At 46.1% G+C, this 21,520-nt stretch overlaps 1 protein-coding gene across 1 annotated transcript in view; it reads left to right on the forward strand.

The window, feature by feature from the left end:
* The window catches only part of SRFBP1 (serum response factor binding protein 1), a 719,075-nt gene that overhangs the window by 507,071 nt on the left and 190,484 nt on the right, over nucleotides 1-21,520 (forward strand). The window contains exon 6 of the mRNA XM_069625566.1: nucleotides 5,845-6,952. Within this exon, the coding sequence (XP_069481667.1) occupies nucleotides 5,845-6,952 (1,108 nt within the window). The remainder of the gene's footprint in view (nucleotides 1-5,844; nucleotides 6,953-21,520) is intronic.

Here is a 21,520-nt window from a genome sequence, read left to right on the forward strand (position 1 = left end):
CGCACTTTGTTTCGGGTCCTGCCGTTCGGATTGACCTCCGCCCGAGGGTCTTCACCAAGCTAATAGTGGTGGTGGCAGCGTACCTCAGGCGAGTTGGGGGATTCACGTCTACCCCTAGCTGGATGACTGGCTGATCCGGGTGCGCTCTGCCAAGCTGGCGTTGGATCATCTCGCTGTCACCTGCCGCACCCTCCACAAGTCACATCCAACACCTTCCCAACAGCTCCAGTACATCGGGGCTGTTTTAGACACGTCCTTGGAAGTTTTCGCTTCCCAAGGTAAGCGCTCATCACATTGTGCAGATGCTGGACAAGTTTCAACATGCCCAGAGTTTCCCGGCTTTTGAAATCTTAAGGTTGCCTGGACTCATGGCGTCAAGATGCAGTGGTTACAGCTCTCCGGCAAGATGTCTAATTCCGTTCAGATTCCACTTTGTCTCCCAGGATCTTCTATGCTGGGCCAACGAAGGGAACCCGATTGGCAACCATGGCCGGAGGTGACCGTAGTGACGGATGCTTCCCTCACAGGATGGGGCGCTCATGCCAACGACTTGACCGCCAACGGTTGTTGGCCTCCATCGGAGTCCAGACTCCACATCAATCGGTTAGAGCTGAGGGCCGTCAGGCTAGTCCTGAAGGCTTTTCTGCCCTCTACGGTGGGGGTGGGGGGGGGGTCGAAAGAAGAGTGTCCTGATCATGACAGACAACAAAGTGGCCATGCATTACCTCAGCAAAAAGGGGGGGGGGGGTAAGGTCACTTCCGTAGTGCTGAGAGGCAATGCAGCTCTGGTTCTGGGCCATCCAGCATGAAATTTCGGTCTCGACAGTTCATCTGGCCGGAGACGAAAATGTGTGTGCAGACGCTCTGAGCAGGCAGAGCGCGGTCTCCCACGAGTGGGAGTTGGCTCAGGAAGTCCTTCAGGAGATCTTCACCCTTTGGGGAACCCCGCAAGTGGATGTCTTCGCCACCACTGTCAACCGGAAGTGCGAGAGATTCTGCTCAAGGGAATTTCCTCCAAGAGGAGCCTTAGGAGACGTGTTCGTGGTGGATTGGTCATTCCCACTGTTGTACGCGGTTCCTCCAGTCCCCGTCATTCCTCAAGTGTTGCGGAGGTTCGGTTCCCATATGTTCCTCATTGCTCCAGATTGGGCCAGGAGAGTGTGGTACCCGGATCTTTTAGAAATGTTCATCTGTCCTCCACGCGTATTCCCTACCGAGAGGATCTGCTCTCGCTTGGGGGAGGTTTGGAGGGGAGAGGGGGGGGGGGTTAGGATCTCCATCCAGAGGTCAAGACTCTCAATCTTCACGGCTTGGTATCTGAAAGGTTGTGGTATAAGGATTGGGACCTCCCGGATGACGTGATGGAGGTGTTGCTTTCGGCCAGGCGGCCTGCAACAAAATCCCTGTACCGTTGTCGTAAATTCTGCGACTGGTGCAGAAATCACAATGTTGATCCTTTTCAGTGCTCCATTCCTATGGTTTTGTCTTTTTTACTTTGTTTGGCCCACAGGGGCCTTCAAGTGGGTACCATTAAAGGTTATCTGGTGGCGCTGTCTCTCTTTAAGCGCTTGTCTGAAGAATGTTCTTACTTTGATTCCTTTGATTTCTCAGTTTCTTAAAGGATTGACTGATGTTTTCCCACCGTCCCCTTTCCAGATGCCGATTTAGGATTTGAATTTGGTTTTGAAATTTCTCAAGGGTGCTCCGTTTGAACCTTTGCACTCTTGTCCTTTGAGATTACTGTACTTCAAGACTTTGTTCTTGGTTGCGGTTACTCTCTGGGTTTTCGATCGGACATGGATCTTCTTGCCAGAGAAGGAGGCACCATTCTCCACCATGACCCAGGGTCGCTGAACTTGCAGGCCTGGCTCCTGCAGCACTGAGTTCAGAGGGTACGATATCCCGGCGGACTGCAAGGAGGTGCTGGCAAAGACCAGGGCGTCCTCCACTCTCAAATGCTATGGACACAAATGGAAGAGGTTCTCTGTCTGGTGCCGTGCACAGAAGAGTAGCCCTCTGCAGATTACGGCCCCTCAAGTGCTGCCGTATTTGCTATCGCTGGCCAAGGCGGGGCTGGCGCATGCCTCCAAGATCCATTTGGCGGCTATCTCCCGCTACACCAGAACTCTGCAGTGTTCGTCGTTATGGTCCCATCGCCTGGTGAAGGAGTTCATGAAGGGACTGTTCCGATCGTTCCTGCCGGTGAAGGCCCCGGCATGGGAGCTTATTGTGGTGCTGACCAGGCCCATGGGGCCGCCATTCGAGCCGCTGCATTCAGCACCATTGAAGTTCCTGTCGTGGAAGACAGTTTCTTGTGGCCATTACCTCCGCACGACGAGTGGGAGAGATCCACGCCCTCTCCTGTAAACCATACCTGACATTCCACAAGACGAGGGTGGTGCTGAGGACGCACCCCTCCTTCATGCCCAAGGTGCCGTCAGACTTCATCTCAACGAGCCCTTGGTGTTATGTTTTCTTCCCGTTGCCTTCGTCGCCGGCTGAGAGAACTTTGCACTCGCTGGATGTAGCTAGAGCGCTGAAGTTCTCTGTGGACCGCACGAAGAGCCTTCGGAAGACATTGCAACTGTTTGTGAACTTTGGACCTGTGAACCAAGGGAACGCCCTCTTGAAGGCTTCCGTTTCCAGATGGCTCTCCGGCTGCATCATGCACTGTCACCGGTTGGCAAACCGACCGTTGCCCAGCCGTCCGAGAGCCCATTCGACCAGAGTGATCACTGCTACTAGGGTGTTTGTGTCTGGTGTGCCCCTGCTGGACATCTGCAGGGCTGCTACGTGGATGTCGACACACACCTTCACGAGATTCTACTACGTCGACCGGGTTTCCAGGGAGGAGTCCAGGGTCAGCCAGGCAGTGCTGCGCAACCTGTTCACCTGAAGGTGGGCCTGGTGAGGAGGTAAGAGTTGCTTATTGTTGAATTGATGAAATGCTTAATGTTGAGCCTTGCCACCTCCCGTGGTTTTGCATGTGTACTGCTATGTATTCTTGTATTCATAAGCATGTGAATCCGTGCCAGACCCCATGCTGGAGAAGGAACAAGTTACTTACCTGTAACTGTTGCTCTTCAGCATGGGTCTGGCATGGATTCACATGCGAACCCTCCCTCCTACCCCTCTGCGGCTCTTCTCTTGGTCCTACTGCCACTTTACGTGCTACCAAATCTGAAGATGGCTGCCAGAGGGGAGGGGCTTAGGTAGAGGGCAGTCATTGGCTGGGGGCAGTTGATTCCCAACCTGCTTCACCAGTGCGATCAGCAGATGTGGCACCCCTCCCCACAATCCTTCAGCTTGGCGGCCTGGTGCCTGAATTCAAAACTCTAGCGTGGTTTAACTTGTCCGAGGACAATATGCGCATTATCCAAGCAGCCAGGAAACCCTCTACGAGTCTCCGTATAGGAGCAAGTGGCTCTGGTTTTGCCACTGGTGTTTAGCAAAGCAGCTGGACCCCAGACATGCTACGATTGACACTGTTCTCTCATTCATATCTCATCTAGCAGCTTTGGGCATTCATGTCTTGTCTTGTAGGACTTACTTGTCAGCTATTGCCGCCTACCTGTCCACTGACAACTGTTCCTTTTACTTGACAAACCCAGTCATTAAAAGGCATTTCGCAGGTCTATTGCATCTTTTTCCACTTGTACGCAATCCTCATCCAAAATGGGATTTGAATGTGGTCCTCAACGCCTTATGCCTTAAACCATTTGAACCCCTGGCTACGGCGGATCTAAAGTACCTTTCATGGAAGGTTGCATTTGTGATTGCAGTAACTTGGCAGGGCAAGTAAACGAGATTCAAGCTTTGTCTGTGGAACATCCGTTCCTCACCTTCCATAAGGATAAGGTTGTGCTCCGCACTCATCCTTCTTTCCTTCCTAAAGTAGTGATGGATTTTCATTTGAATCAATCTATATCATTACCTGTCTTTTTTCCGAACCCGGCCTCAGATGCCGGGAGAATATTACACAATTTAGATGTCAGACGAGCTCTGAAGTTCTTTCTGGACAGAACAACTGAACTCATGGGCTCCTCCCAACTCTGTAGCGTTCAGAGACCCGAAAGGGAAACCCGCTTCAAAAGCTACTATCTACCGATGGATTGCTCCTGTATCTCAGAGGTGTATACCATTCAGAGCCTTCAACCTGCGAAGGGCATTCATGCCCATCTTGTACTTGGCAAAGCGGCTGCTGTTGTCTTACAAAAATATGCTCCCTGGGAAACCATTGCCAAAGCGGCTCCGTGGGCCTCCCCATCAGCTTTTTGTAAGCATTACTGCTTGGGTTTGAGCTCCAGGGCCGATTTTCAATTCTTAAAAACCTTTTTTCAGTAAGGAGATCCATCCACCCGTATTGCCTGTGAGGATTGCTTGGGAATCTCCCACAAGTATGGAGGAAAAGGGACGGGACGTAGGAGTATAACTAAGTTACTCACCGTAGTGACTACCTTACTCCTAGTCTATAGTCCCCTTTCCTCCATACGCCCGCCGTCCCCTCAGATAAGTATCCTCTATTATTGCTTAAATGGTCGCAGACCTGGCGATAGAAAACAACTGAAGGGCGATGCACAGGGCATAGCTCAGGAGGGCGGGGTTGCAGCCTTGTGCGGTACCCTGCGTAAAAAGAGAAGGACAAAAATAATTCAATTTTTGATGCTTTTTGAAAAGAAGTGCTCCGTGCCCGTCCCGAAGGACGGAATGTCCCACAAGTATGGAGGAAAGGGGACTATAGACAAGAGTAATGTAGTCATTACAGTGAGTAACTTTGTTATTTTAGATCAGTGCTCCATCTGATCTTCTCCCCACCATTACGCACAGACACCCATATGTATACAATCCCTTTCCCTTCTCCCCCACCGCCCCATTCAGATTTGCTGCTTCAGGACGCCCCTTTCCACTCCTGCTTCTTCATCCCCATTTGCTTTTTGACAACTTCTTTGCCTCTTTCACTGCAGACTATGGTCCAGTTACCCTGGGCAGGGGCAGAATATGCCAATTTTCCAGATAACATACTGACTCCATAAAACCACTAGGGCGTTGACTGGTGCAGGATAAAACCATTTAGAATATAGCATAGAACAACATAGACGTAGCTCCTAAAGCTAGCCCCAGTGAAATAATGCTCTCCATACGCCCTTCTCCTACTTTACAGGACCATCAATCTTCCCTGCACTCTGAAACATAGTAGGAAACTAAGTGGTTTCCCTAAATTGCTGGTGGTGGTGTTAAATGTTAGGCTTATTTGTTCTTGCACACCAAGACTGTAAATCTAATTTGTGGGACACCACTCCCCAAGAGCGACTGGGAACTGAAAGGCTTCTGTAGCCTTTCCCATGTAGTGGCTTTGCTTCAAGCCACACGAAGCCAGCAGCATGAATATATCAGAGTTATGGGTCATCATTCATCTGAAGTATGACATGAGGGGCTTTTGGTCTCGTAGGTAAAAGGGCTTGCTTTCCCAAATTCTATAGATCAATGTTTTTAAACCATAATTCCATCTTTATGGCATTGAATGGATATATTGCATACTTGGGGAAAACAATACTGGTCACATAATGTAGGACAGCACTGTCTCTAACTCAACAAGCAGCAAACCAGTGTCCTGAACAGTCTGAACTAGAGAATAAAGTCTGGAGAGTAGGAACACATTGGCATCAATTAGGGACTGTATTTGTAAGTAGAAGAGGACCACAGCCCAGTTTTAAAGCTACCGATTATGCATTTTAAAACGCACAAAAAAATGTATCACAATCCATCCTAATGATTAACAGCTAATTGGGTTTGCGCAGTCATTATGCTACAGTTCTTGACTATTACATGTTTTCATTCTTTCAGCTGCAGTCCAAGCTTTCAAAGATGAACGAATGAATCCTTCAGCATCTGTTCAAACATCAGGAGATTGTCATTCCAAGAAGAATTTGGAATTGGGGGAAAAAGCTGTTCTAGATGAAAAGGGCAAGGATGCAATTGGAAAAAATGAAATAGCCAACAGTACAAATGACAAAGTAATCTGTGGTAGGGATGGAAAAAAGAATAATGGCGTCAAATGTATGAAACCAGCACTGACCGAAATTGTGTGTAATCCGGATGTCCCCTCACAGATTGAAATTGAGAATACATTGGTTGCTCCAAAAGAGAATATTGTAACTGATTTCACAGAAATTCTACCAGTGCCTCCACGGGAGAATGCTATTGCTTCTCCAAAAGGGAGTAGGCCCGCTGCACCAACAGAGGAAAAACCTGCCTCTCCAAAAGAAAATGAGCCTACACCTTTAAAGCAGGCTATGACTGCTCTTCAAAAAGTGGATACTCCTGCAGTTTCAACAGAGGCAAAGTCTGCTTCTGTAACAGAGTTTTTGCCTGGTGTTCCAAAACCACCTGTGCCGGCTGCTTTTCAAAACGATACGCCTGCTTCTCCCAAAGCAAACGTGCCCGTTTTTACAGAAGAGGAAACTGCACAAAAGGAAGGGCAATCTCTTGTCTTAAAAGAGAATATTCCAGCTGTGAAGGAGGATTCCTCAGATACTACAAAACAGGAAGATTCATCTTATGTTAAGCATAACGAGATGAAAGGTATCCAAAAAGGATTGGACTCTGATGAATCGGAGAGTGAAAAGCGTGACAAGAAAACAAATCGAGAGTACTTTGATGACAGCACTGAAGAAAGATTTCATAAGAAGTCCTCTGGGCCTGATCTTGATGATGATGATAGTGAGGACGACTTCTTTATTGGGAAAGTGAAACGAAGAAAAAAGAGAAAAGGAAATGCTACCCTTTCTGCAGCAAAGGATCTTCCAAAAGCCTCTGTAAAGGCATCCATACCTATATCCATCACAGATGTAGGTAGTGACACACGCAAGCCAAACAGTAAAGCCCCAAAACTGGAATCTGTGTTTTGCCAGTCTTTAGCTCAGTCAAAGGTCAAACCTGCGCTGTTGAAAAGGTAAGCATGTCTTAATGTCAAAAATTATCAATATTGTGAAAAAAAGCACGGTCCTTTTTATGATGGCTTAAAATATCTGTTCCTGTAATATTGTGGGTAAAAACTGATTTGAGGCATTGAATGCTGAACTATTAATGTGAACAAACCTTTTAAAAAAATGTCTAATTTTCAGACGTGTGTTAAAGCAAACAGTGTTTTGCATCAGCATGTATTAATAGGTGTGTAAAATACCCCTGTTTTGAGCATCTCTCCCTGTGTGGACTTTCCCTTTTAATCCGATCAGCGTATTTTATATTGCAGTGAGATTCTTTCAGAGGGTTGGCTGTAAGTTAATGAAACTTCCTATTGCCCTGTTTTGCACACTTGCATACCAATATTATGTAAATAACAAACAATCCAAGCATAATCCAGCCAGTATCTGTTCATGAAGAGCATGTAGTCTATTAACGGAAGCCAATTCGTATGTTCCATTGTCTTTGGTTTCACATTGCTTTTTTTAATCTGCCATGTAAAATATCTATTCTCTAGGCTGTTTGGCCATTCTCAATGTTTTTGACCACTGTGTTTGACTGGCAAAGAGCAGTCAAAATTCCAATTGCAGCTTGATTTGTCTAATCTCCCACATATGATATGATGTGATGTTACTGGTTAACTGAACGCTTCTTTTGTAGCACGTAAGATCGCTTTCCAAAATGTTGGGGCTGTATTTGGTGCACCATGGTATTCCTAGAACTTTGCTAGAACTGGGGATATCTGTTAGGTCAACGTGGATCAGTTGGTGCCACATGCTGGAAGACATGTAAATGTATGATGTTGAGGCTCACTAGTCCTCAAGATAGTTGGGTACAACCCACTGCTGAACCTGTTCAACTTGTTCAAGCTTATTTCAAATTGGAAACATTTCTGCTAGCTCCAGTGTCCGTCAATACTGGTACTTTTTTGTTACTTCTGCCAAGATGTTTCTATAGCAATAAAGTATAAAGATGTGTCCAAGGTTACTTGCGGTGTAACATGTTTTTGAGAACCAGTGCCCTTCCTTGCCATAGTGATCTCAGGGTTCGAAATTTAGCGGAGCTGTTTAGCTCCTGGACAGGGCCTAGAAGAGCCTTGTTAGCTTGACATCAACATTTACCGGGAGCTAATTCAGGCCAACTGATGCCGAACAAACAAACAAACCTATGTGAATTTAACTCTGTTCATTTTGGGCTAAACATTCAAACACATCTAAATGACAAAGCACAAGGGGTCATAAATAATGGACAAAATGTTATCTTTGCAGAATGTCTACTCGCTCCTTGTTCGCCAGTGGTAGCTCCTGGTCACTGGTTAATGCTGGATACCCAGGAGCTACTTTTAGCTCCTGTTTAACCAAACTTCATTTTGATCCCTGTCTGTGATCCGACCTCAGGAAATTAGTCGCCCACCGTTAGTTGATTACAAGTAAGACTCCCCGTTTTTCATATGTACTGATTTTTACACATACGTAGAGACCGGAATCAATCTAATTTCTGTCTGTATCGATGTATACAAATTGAGAAAAATACAGCGCAGTAGGTCTTTCTGTTTTGTTCCCAATGCCGTCAATCATGCATTGCAGGCCAATCGCATTGCAGGCTGGCAGCATGGAGGGTGTAAACCTTGTATGAAAAATATAAAGGTTAGTCATATTCCTGACAACATATATTTTAGGTCAGCAGCAATCGCAGGAGCAACCATTTGTTGTAGTAAACATGAAGCCGACATTGTGGAATTATCCAGTTAAATTTGTCTCCTGTACGGCTGTGTGTGTTTTTAGAACTGCATTTTTTTCATTTAAAAGAAATGCAGAAATATACTGGTTAAAAGTTGTTTTATGAATACAGAACAAAGGGTCAAAATGTAAATGGGGATCAATACAGATGGAAGTGAAATAAATACCATAAAACCGGTAGCAATAATTATAAGGCACTCTCTCTCTACATAAATAACTACATACAACTATTATATAGACAAAGCTTGCCCAATGTGCATTTTCTTTTGTGTTTAGTCCGGGATCGTCAGACAGTTCTGATACACACAGGTGTTTAATGGAATCCTTCCTCCTCAGATTCCTCATCTTTGATATCTATCGCCCAGTGCAGCTGCTCTTTGGAAACATGTCTGCCGTCAGAGGGGTAGCGCGGCTCTGCATCAGCTCTGCCAGACACACCTACGTACATCTTGCTGGACATCATGTAAGGGCCAATATATATAGCAGTGTTGTGACCTCCATTCCTTTTTTCTGCTCAATCTGCTTGCTTTAACAACCCCTTCTTAATCTTTTTCTTGAATCTTTAGCTTCCAGTCTTTGTTTTAGTCGCAATGCCAACTCTGATGAAGTCATCGGGTTTCAAACCTTGCATGGACTGCAGGCATCAAATGTCCATTTCGGGCCTGCACCGCATTTGTCTTTACTGATTGAGCCGGCAGAGATTCTGCAAGCATACATAAGGTCCCATCTGAGGGTCACACTGGTCTGTCTGCGGACGTATGTCCCCTGACCTCGGGTCCCTCTTTTGTGCTGCTGACTGCAAGATTTTCTCCTGCTCCCAAGGAGAGCATACATATCCCATTTGAAGGACATTTATCACAAAGAAGGGGACCCAGTTACTTTTGGGCTCGAACCCATTCACCGTAAGGAAGTCAGAGACTCCCCAGAGGAGTTTGATGGGGAGCAACGGGACTTGGTGGACCTTGCGACATTCTTGTAAAGGTCCAGACACCTTGCCAGAGGTAGATATGCTCCCTGCTGCCACCCTGGGCAAACCACAGGCCGTTTTCCAGCGGGACTGATGGCGATAGTGGCCTACAGCTTCGGGCTGTCTACCCATTTGTGCCCGAAGGTGCAGTATGAACCTATTGACATCCTGGACAAGGGGCCAAAGAAGGGGACACTATTGCCTTTCAATCAGGCAGTAGATGGGCCAGTGCTGGAACTATGGGCCAAACAGGCTTCAGTTCTCATAGTGGACCGTGACCTGCCAAAAAAGCACAGACCGCCCTCCTCAGATCCCATATTTCTTGCTTCCCCGGAAAGCTTGTTGGTCCAGGCATCTATGGGGAATCTTAAATCCACTTCTTTCCCGTCTTTGACCCCCGACAGAGCAAGCAAGAGACTGGATGCCTGGGTTGGAAGAGTTTTGGCTCTTCGATCCTTGGTCTGTAGTGTATAAACACCTCTTCTTTTATCTTTGGCTAGTCATGACAGAGACGACCGAGCACATCCCTGAAGGGGAAATGTGTGAAGGCTTTGAGACCCTTTTCAAGGATGGCAAGGAAGCTTCCCGCCAGATACTGGCGTGTGGTCTGAGACTGCATAGCAAGAAGGATGGCCACAAGTACAGGCTTGCACAGATTATCCTGGCTGAGGACGTCCAGGTTTTCTACGGACATCCAAAAAAAAGGTTCTGGCTATGCTCTTCAATGGCAATAACCTATTCAGCACCAAGGTCAATGAGTCATGACAGATGTTGCAAGCTTCTAAGGGTACCGCTAGTCTCTTGGACTGGCATTCCAGCAGCGGCGACCTGTGGGTAGGGGACAGGGGTGTTCAACCCTTCACCACTTATGCCCAAAGAGGTAGAGGCCAAGCCCCATCGGGCAAGCGCTGCAAAACCCTCTACATGGGTAGGGGTCGTGATGCACCCAGAGGAGGCGCTACCACCTCCACTGTGCCCTCCATCGCCCTGGGAGCAAAGCCTATCTGCAGTGGACTTCGGTCATGACTGCCCTGTTGGAGATAGAATTTCCCTGTTTGGGGGGGTGGGCTGGTGGAATATACCATCTCCGATGCCTGGGCCTTACAGGTCATACAACAGGGGTACTGCTCCCATCTGCCCTTTGCCATCCAGACCATCCCCAAAGTCACTTACCCTTGCCTCCAGAACCTCTCCTGCAGCTTCTGACAAAAGGGGCTTTATAACTGGTATTCTGCTCAGAATGAGGCAAGCGTTGGTACTCAACCTATTTTCTCGTGCCATAGAAAAATGGTGGCCTAAGACCCACCTGGATCTGCAGCTTTTGAACTTGTACTTGTGAAAGGACAAGTTCAAGATGGTTGGTTTTGCCCCGATCCTCCAGGCCCTGGGCCTGAACCGACTGTAGCTCCAGGATTCTCACTTCCATGTGGTCGTTCACAAGAAATACAGGAAGTACCTGAGATTCAAAGTAGAGAAATGTCACTACTAGTTCAAGGTCCTACCTTTCAGACTCTCTTCTGCAACCAGAGTTTTCACCAAGTTGATATCCGTGGTGGTGACTCGCCTCATAGGGGGAAGACCTTCCCCAGCACTAGCATTGGCACACCTGTACTCGAGGTGCAGCCTGTTGTACAACTATGGCTCGACCCTGAACTTCAAGAAGTCTCGGGTTTTGCAGTCCCATTTTTTTCGGAGTGGTCTTGGACACTCGGCTGGACCGAGGATTCCTACCCAAAGGACAGAGTGGTGAAAATCTACAGATGGTCCAGGTTTTCTAGCTGCTGAGTTCCACCCTCTGCTTTTCTGTGCTTGCTGGGTCTTTTGTCCTACTGCATCCTAGTGGTGCCCAGAGGTCTGACTACACATGAGGTTACTGCAGTGGCTTCTGACCTCACAGTGGTCACAGTTTCAGCGACGAAAGCTGGACATTCTACTGGTCTCAGTGTCCAGAGATTTGCAATGGTGGTCCGTGAAGGGTTTGTTTCAACAACCCTGGACACTACACACTCTAGTCACTAAAGTACACCTGAAGGGCTGGAGCGCTCACCTCTAAGTCCTTGGGGTGAGTGGACTGTGGTCCCCATCAGAGTGCCTGGAGCACATCAATCTGCTGGAGCTGAGAGCAATCTGGCTGCCCTGGTCTCTTTCCTCCCCTCTGTAAAGGGCATGATTGTATTGGTCCAGACGGGTAACATTGACCATCCATTTCCTCAACAAGCGGGGTGGTGTGAGCTTGTTGCCTCAGTGCAGGGAAGCAATGCACTTGTGGTTCTGGGAGAACAGCATTTCTCTGACTGCGGCCCACCTGGTCGGCAAAGAGAGGGTGCTGGCGGATGCACTGAGCAGACCCTCTTCAACCACCTACGAGTGGGAGGTTTGCCATTTAGCTCTGGAGGAGATTTTCTCCCTTTTGGGGTACTCCTCCAGTGGACCTCTTTGCTTCCAGTGTGAACAGGAAGTGCAAGTGGTTCTGCTCCATGGAGTTCCCTCATCAAGATGCTCTGGGGGGACGCCTTGACAGTTGAATGGGACTTTGATCGGCTCTATGCATTCCTGCTGATCCCTGTCAAAGTGCTGGTTCTCTGGAGACTACTCAGAGTTACCGGACTTGGCCATATGCCCTCCCTACCATCTTTTGCAGAGGATAGATCTCCTCTCCATCTTGGGGAATGGGGAAAGAGGGGTTGAGGAGCCTGCACCCGAACCTAGTTAGCCAGAACCATCATGTCGGACTGCTGAAAGGTTAAGGTATTGGGAATGGGATCCGTCTGAGTGCATTCTGGACATACTCCTCTCTGCTAGAAGATCCGCCCCCTAGTCCATCTATGCCTGCAGGTGCCTTAGTTTTCAGTTTGGTGTGGGAGAGCAATCTGAACACTTGCATGCTTGCCCTGACACCCGGCCCTTTCCCTCTTTTCTGGGTAGTAGTGTTTTAAAAATACAATGGAGGGCGAGGCAGCATTGGATGGACACCGGACAGGGTTTGCTCCATGTGGATCCAGACCTAGTTACAGTAACAGAGCGAAGGCAGTAGGTTGGGACCGGAAATACATTTCGGAGAGGGAAACAATGAAAGGAGTGGGCAGACTCAGACAAACACTGTGAAGAGCCTCTGCCAGTACACTAGAGCTTGGCACACTATCGTTTGAGCCTATTAAGAGGAAGCTCGGGGGAGCAGAACCTCAGGAATGTTTGGTGTCCATGCATTGCTGTGAAACTGTAATGTAGTGAGAATGAGAACTTGAGGAGTATGACCTGCAAAAGCACAGAGACTGCATTGGTCAGTTTACGGGAGGCCCCATGCATGAAGGGCCATTTGGAAGAGGATGGTGAGAATCTCCGGATCCTAGTGCTCCCGTCTAGTGGAGGTATACCCAAATGGGGCTAACAGTGCCACCCTGGACAAAGTGTGATTTGGAGTGGTCAATGCAATCCACAGACATCAAAAGGTAGAGGGGACGTGGACAATTTGGCAAGAGATTAGTCCTGCTAAAATTTCAGGAGATGATCAAGATTTTAGACCGAACTTTGCTGGTAACCAACAGTACTATTGAAGCAGTGTTGCCTTCAGTGGAGTATCCTCGCTGGAGTTGCCTTCCCCCGTACTGCTGTCAGTGGTTTTGATGATTAAATGGAATGCATGGAGAGCACACGAGTTAGATGTCATTTGGTATAGGAATAAATCCAGCTGTGAAGCAACTAGAACTGACCCCAAACAGAAGCACACACTGTCACTGTCAAAGAGTGCTGTCTCTAGGACTGCGGTGGTGTGCCGCCTAGCTAAAAGAAAAGAGGAGAATAGCTGTCCCTCCAGTAAAACATAAATTCTTGTTATCTAGTTAAAAACTCAATAGCCCAAAAAAGGGGACCTAATGTGTCTTCCCTTTGACAGACTCTGAACATTCCAGGGGGGAATTAATGTGATTTTGAATCCTTTTATTCACTCACAGAGCAAGGTGTTCAAGAAATGCTGTGTGTTAGTTAAAACTCAAAAGAAAGGAGAGCCATGTGTGTAATGCTCGGTGTGCCAGCCTACAGGAGGGGTACTGTCTTAAAAAGGTATCCCTACTGCTCAAAGGATATTAAGACAGGAGGGGGTTGTCCGGTTTTGTTGATTGGTTATTTAGGTCATCATCTTCAAGACCAGTAAGTTCAAAGGAGTATTTTTCACTGCGGTCCATGATTCAATTTTGGAGAGGATCTGGCAGCCATCCAGTGAGCTAAAGGAGAAATGGACATGGGTTCAGATGGTTGCTTAGTGAGGTGTCAGTTACTGAAAGGCGCAATTGCCACAAGACAAGAAGTGATTTTGTAAGTCCCCTAATTGTAGGCCCAGCATGAACTACGTGCCAGGGTTCGCAGATTTCCCACACTCACGTCACAGTCTTATGTGGCTTTTTGAAAAAAATGTTTTAAAGTTGCCTTATTGCCACTATGTTGATGGAAGCTGGCACGAGGAATGGGTATTGGGCTGGTCAAAACAGAGACGGTTATCAGTGTAGCTAGTCGCTCGGTATTGGAAAACAAGAGAGAAACCATATCATTTGTGTATTCATCTATATAGATCACCCATCCTTTAGATGGTGGTCATTGGGAGCTAGTAAAAGTGAAAGCCCTCCTGGAATCGGGCTGCAATTGTCTTTTCGTTCCGTGCGGCCTGGGCCACTTAGCCTCAGTGTGTGTGCGGTCACAATTTTGTGGCGGTTTGCTAGGGAACATGCGTACAGGAGCATGTATTCATGTTGGTATGTAGACCGACACGGCCATACCTTGGCAAGGGCTGTATGGAGAAAGGCGTGGCCATCTTGGACCGATATTGGTGCTCAAACCTTTTTCCATATACTCTGTCACCTGAAGTATTGTGCAGCGCTGAGCGGACACATCATGTCTTTGGTGTCTTTGTTATGAAACACCTTCCTCGAGAGGGCCTGCAATGAATATTCAATGTGTTTTCACAAAGTGCTGGAGCAGCGCATCGTACATGGTTATTTATCTATATATATGAGGTAGGCCTTGTCACAGCTATCATTATACTTCGCAGCTAAGGCCTCAGGTTTAAAGCCTGAATTAGGAAGATTTTGGATCACCTTCCTGGGCACTGAGTCGATGTCTGTTTCTAACTCACACCAGGGTCTTTGAGGAGCATGTTGGAATGGGCTCCCTCCTATCACTCGCATTGGAGTCTGTTCAAGGTGGCTCTAAGAACACAATTGTACACAAGAGGGACCAGGAGATTGGATATAAAATGATTGCCCTCCATTGCTTACATCTACTCGGGCAAGTCTGAGTGATACTATTGCTGCCAAACTGAATGATGTGTGTTCCTCAAGGCGCTGTATTCTGGTTGATAGTAAATACTACTGCTACTGATGTATGGACAGTAAAATATACCAAAAGGTCATGTGGTATTTTTTAATACAGTGCTGGCATCCAATATTGGACGTTGGTGATTGACACGATATGTCCTTCCTCCATAAATGGTGTGTTCGTTCACCTTCCTCTCATCTGTACCCAGCAGACATATCTGGATGATGTATGCTCGAGTTGTGGATCTGACTGCCAGTCCGGTTGCCTGTCCATACCTTATTGTATAACCGCCAAATCATGCCATTGAATTTCTTCATTAAGGCCATTCCTACAGTTGTCCAGGCGGAAATGCCATTGTTCTTTTTTTAAGCAACATGTTCTCACAATTGCGCACACAGCGTTGTGGTTGTATCTTTTCGTGGATGGTCCATTACAAGATCTTCAGCACTGTGGGCTATCTCGTCAAAATAAGATACCATTGGTGCTGTCGACTTGTGCGTTCCTATACATGACTTCTGTTTGGTCAGCCTTTTTTTATGGGTTGCAGTCATGCCTACATAGCAAAGTGCACATGGGCATGTGAGGAGGTATACCATCCCTGTGCAGTTGCAGCTGGCAAAACCTTTCTGCAGCCATGGGGTTTTCCACCCAATATTGATGCTTGGACTCCGGCGTGTCTGTCCACACACAAAGCAACATTCACATGGCGCATGTCCTGTTAGTGTTGCTCTGGCCCATAATGTCTGTTGTCCATGCATATCTTCTTCAGTGTTATTTGTTTTCGGCAGAGTGTGCACTGATCTATTGCGTAGATGTGTCTGTTTGATCGCAAAACGGGAGCTAGGGGCGTGGAACTAGTGTTCAAGATCAGCCAGATTTTCTTGATCTCTTTATAGCTTGTTTAAAAAGTGGAGAGTAACTGAAAACTGCTGTGATGTCCCCCCTAGGCGGTGGCTTAGGTCACTGTTGTAGGATGATCTCCCCCGGGTATATTTCTTGCTCATTTGCACTTAATTTTCACAATTCTCTTCAGATAGTTTCTCTGCAAAAGTGGCAACCTGCCATATCTGCGTAGTTGCCTGGATTACTGCATGTGCGCCTGTACCTCAGAAATTGGCCAAAAGAGAGATTGTCCCGCAAAGCTTGAGGGGGTGGTAGCTGGTTTACGCCAAGAGGGAGTTTAGTCCGTATTTTTTTTAATAGACCTTCGATATTAGATTGCCTTTTCTGGACATAATGTGGAGATCTAAGGAATTAATTTCCTGCTTACTTGCCTCAATGTTGAAATGTAGGTGTAGGTTACGCCCATTCAGCCTTGATTTAAAGGTGTGTAGTTCGCCTTCTGTCCCTTCAAAGATGAGTATGATGTCGTCTATGTATCAATGCCAAATGCAGAGAAGTTGCTTGAAAGAGCTGGTCAAAGGGTATGTGTTCATGTTCAAATAGATGTACATTCAGGTTGCCCAGGCTCGGGGCAAAGTTTACACCCATGATCTGTTGATGGAATGTCTCTTCATGTAGGAAGAAGTTCCGGGTTAGGGGTACTTCTGCCAGTTGGGCTATGAATGCTCGTGGACTATCGCTTAACTCGATGGTAGAGTCAAGAAGACGCGGTAGAGCAGCTAAAGCTTTAGGGAACTTGGTGTAGAGCGCCTCGATATCCATAGTGACCAGCCATTGGGTCTCCAGATCAAATAAGTGTTCAGAAGATTCAGCATATCGGTCTAGTCTTTTACAAATGGCTCCCTTTTGGGGAACACTTCTCGAATAAAGAAGTCTACAAATTGGGACAAAGGTTCCAGTATTGAATTGATGCCAGACACGATGGGTCGTCCCGCATGTGGGTTGATACATTTGTGGATTTTGGGTAAAGCATAAAAGGAATGGGAGCCATGGATGACTCTGCGTGTGAAAGACTGCTTCTTTTGCACTGATATGGCCTTCGGCTTCAGATTCTTCGATGATTGGAGCTACGAGAGCCCTAATGGCTAGAGTGGGATCTGTGGGAATTTACCAGTAACTATTACAATCGGAAAGCAATGCATTGTTATAATCCGTCATATTCATTATGACAGTGGCACCGCCTTTATTGGCTGGTTTAATAACAATTTTGCAGTTATTGCATAAGTCGGTAAAGGCATGGGCAGGCAATCGGCCTGGCAGTCAGATCTACAACTCGAGCATACATCATCCAGATATCTCCGCTGGGTACAGATGAGGAAGGTGAACGAACACACCACTTATGGAGGACTGACATATCATGCCAATGACCAACACTGGATGCCAGCATTGTATTATAAATTACCACATGACCTTTTGGTATATTTGACTGCCCATGAATCAGTAGCAGAAGTCTTTAATAACATCCAGAGTACAGTGGCTTGAGGCACACACATCATTCAGTTGTGCATCACTGCTATCACTAGACTTGCCCGAGTAGGTATAAGCAATGGAGGGCAGTTTACATCTCACCTCCTGGTCCCTCTTGTGTACAGTTGTGTTCCTTGCAGCCACCTTGAACAGAATCCATGCCAAGTGATAGGAAGGAGCCCATTCTAACATGGCACATGGCTCTGTGCCAAAAACCTGGTGCGAGTTACAAACAGACATCAACTCAGTACCCAGCAAGGTTAGTCAGAAATCTTTGTAACTAGGCATCTAAACATTAGGCCTTAGCTGCGAAGTATGATAGCTGTGACATGGGCCTATCTATATATATATATATATATATATATATATATATATATATATATATATTCAACAGATCATGTGTAAATATATATATATATTAATTACATGGCCACGGTAGTGGCCATGTAGTTATGGTTAAGTTGCTGTTTCCATAGGAAGAGCACTTTTTGGCCGGCTTATAACTTCGCTCTCCCTGGACGGATCCTCACCAAACTTTGCAAGTAGTTGGGTCACTCTGAATTTTTTTGCAGAGTTTGGTGAGGATTCGTCCAGGGGGGGAAAAGTTATAGGGGGGGTCCCAAAACTTTTTTTTCCCATAGACTGAATGGGAAAAAACTTTGCGCACGGCTACAGCCCGAACCACTGGACGGATTTACACCAAATTTGCGGCAGGAGCGGCGGCCTGGTCCCAAAAGCGTGCTTTTGTAAATTTGGTGTAAATCTGTCCAGTAGTTTTTTTTAAAAATGACCAAAATGTAAGGCAAACAAATTAGTTATATCTGCGTTCGCTTCGCGGACGGACTTCCCTGTTCGCTCCGCGGACAGCACCCCGATTGGCCCATGGGCCTGAGTCATGTCCGCGGACATGCGACGTGTTCGCTGATTGGACAGCGAGGGGCGCGTCAGATTTTCTGTGGCGCCCGCCATCTTGTATTCGCAGTCGACCGCGTACAGCGCAGTGAAACGTGGACAAAAATTGTATTTAGTGCCGTGTGTTGGTGTGTTTGGGGAGGGTGGGGGAGTATGAGATAGGTTCAATGTTTTGTTTTTTTATGTGCTAGACCTTTTTGTTGCGTTCAATTTGTCCGCGGAGAACACGGCTGTTCTGACATTTTGTAAATAAACTAAATGGTGGGGTGTTTAGAGGACGGAGTATGTGTCATTTTTGTTCGCAAGGAAGGTAAAAATGAGCTATGAACACTCGCGGTGTACTTAATTGTTCGTAAATACACAAACTGGGGGTGTCCTCAGGATGCTGTCCGTATTGTAATCTGTCTAGTTGAATGTGTTCTAAGAACACTCGCAGTGTCCCGAAATGGTTGCAATTACACAAAATGGGGGTGTTCTGAGAACGTTGTTTGTATTGTTCGTTGTCAGGGTGAAAGTGTTTTAAGAGCACTTCTTTTGTTCGCTAATAGTACAATTTCCTAGGGGCGTCAACCGACTTTTTGTCCACTAAAGAAACGATAAATCCGGCTGGTGTGCGCCGACATTATGTGATAATCCTATGACTGGCGCTATTGACCTGGCTGACTTGCTTTTGCGACACTAAATCATATCTCCCGCCCCTAAGCCTGATATTATCAAAGCATTCATATTCCCCGCCTTTCTCCGTGACGTTACAGGGTGCGTAATGAAACGCGCCCAGTCGTCTCCAGTACTACGCGACTTTACACAGAACCCGAAAGACAACACACATTATGTCACAACACAGCGCGCCACAATTCGGAATATGAAACTGTGATTTAAAAGCAAAGAGCAAGATTGTAAATGTTGTAAAGTACATTTATTTGACATCAAATGTTTAGAGAATATTCAGCAATTTGCATTTGACTTTGTTGTCGATCCGCAAAAGTTCATGTTGAGACACGCGATGTTCCTTTGCGGTACAAAGAGTGTTAGATCAGCTTACAACTCAGTGCGCCACAATTCGGAATATGAAACTGTGGTTTAAAAGTAAACAGCAGGATTGTACATTTGGTAAAGTACATTTATTTCCCATGAAATGTTTAGTGAATATTCAGCGATTTGCTATTGTCTCTGCTGTCGATCAGGAAAAGTTTATTTGGAGCCACGCGTTGTTCCTTTGCGGTAGATAGGCTGTTGGTTTATGATAAAAGCAGTAAATGGTCGCTCTGATAATCGGAAGGTTGCTCCAACAACGAGCCATTAGACCACCCTATTGGTTGGTATGTTGTTTGTAGCCGCTAGTACTGCGTAAGGGCATATTGGTCCTTGGCGATTGTCCCATAAAATGGTGAGGGTCATGAAGTTGCATATTTGGACTTGCACCTGGCAGTTGAAGACCCCATCCGCTGGAGTCTGTAAATCGTGACATAGACAAAATGGGGTCACGTACCTGTTTTAAAAAACATAAATTAGTCTCACCAGCCAATCTTCATTAAAAATCATCATTTTATTTATTAGGGCGTGAAACTATTTGCTATCGAGGATAGTGCAACAGAGTATGTTAATAATAAAATAATAATATTTTCCCATTCATATAGCGCTAAGAACCGTGAGGTATGTAAGCGGTGCATATTATTAACCACGGTGTGTGGTGCTCATTTATCCACCACGGAAGGATGAAAGGCTGAGTTTCGCCTTGCCGGGATTCAAACTTGCGTTGGCAAGCTGTGCACGGATGTCAAAGCGAGCGCTGTACTCGCTGTGCCACTTGACAGGCTCCAGTGAAGTGGCACAGCGAGTAGAGCGCTTGACCGCCTATAGACCGGTTAAATTATTTCTATTAACCCACCCTGTGTCGTCTGCCTTTTTCAGAGCCCTCTAAACGACAGGGGATCAATTCGGCGGTGATAGTGCGTGGTAGAAAACATTATGCCACTTTCAACGAACAAGTTCAACTTGAGCGGTCTTTAATGCTACGCTATTGTAATTATATTTGGTATAAAGTAATCTAAAGGGTTACTTGCAGTACAATTGCAATTTCCATTGTCTACGAGTGGTGCAGTCCCAAAATACGACTCCGCGTGTGCCAACGATCTTTCGTATAGTGATATAATATGTAAAAGTGGTTTTGTTTCAGAAATTTCATCTTTATCTTCTCTTACGTTTTAGCAACACTCCTTCAAGAGAAGTCTTTCATCACAATCTCTGTCTGTCAAGGTCAAAACACAATACAACCTTATAGTCCGCTTCGTGAGCCTCTCCGTAACATTCTGTGTAAAGCCATCTGTAGAAGTTGTGGAAGCAGCTGACCTCCACTGTTAACGAGCATAAATTCTTATTGCAACATTCTGTGTAAAGCCATCTGTAGAAGTTGGTTTTTGCACGCCATGTTTGTATATTGTTTGCGTGATATTAAAAAAACTTTGTTAAAGGGACATTATGGTTAAGTTGCGCTATTAAAAACCTATGAAATTCAGTGAAAAAACTTTGTTAAAGGGACGTTATGGCTCAAAGTAAAACCGAAAAACTCCTGAAATTCGCCAGTTATGGTAACATAAGGAACCATAACTCGTGCCACCGTGCACTGCTAACACTAACACCCAGGACATCAAAGATGACATCACAAATGTCATTGATGACATAACTGATGACATCACATGGCTGGCTCTCCCTTTTTATCCTTTACTGACATATCGAAGCCACATAGTTTTCTTCAGTAACAGTCAGGAAGTTAAAATTGAAAAGGTACTATATTTGTAGACTTAGGGTCTTGTCACATCATATGAAACATGTACATAGCGGAAGATACAGGCTTGAAAGAGAGCAATCCTTTCTGTGCATGAAGATAATCATTATGGTTATGAGCACTTTCTCATAGTTTTATTTTTATTACTCTACCTTCCCTCTATATGCTCATATTTGTATACATTATACTCACTCTCCATAGAGTGAATGGGAAAAAAATGTTGGTCGCGCATACAGCCCAAACCGCTGGACGGATTTGCACCAAATTTGGACCAGGAGCAGCGGCTTGGTCCCGAAAGCGTGCTTTTGCAAATTTGGTGAAAATACATCCAGTAGTTTTTTTTAAAATGACCAAAAAGTAGGTCAAAAAAATTAGTGATATCTGTGTTCGGTTTGCGGATACACTTCCCTGTTCGCTGCGCGGAGAGTGTCCTGATTGGCCAATCGTCTTGCGTGATGTTCGCGGACATGCAAAGTG

This window comes from Ambystoma mexicanum, chromosome 6p, assembly GCF_040938575.1.
Source record: "Ambystoma mexicanum isolate Mex_15411 chromosome 6p, UKY_AmexF1_1, whole genome shotgun sequence".
NCBI classification, from domain to species: Eukaryota; Metazoa; Chordata; class Amphibia; order Caudata; family Ambystomatidae; genus Ambystoma; species Ambystoma mexicanum.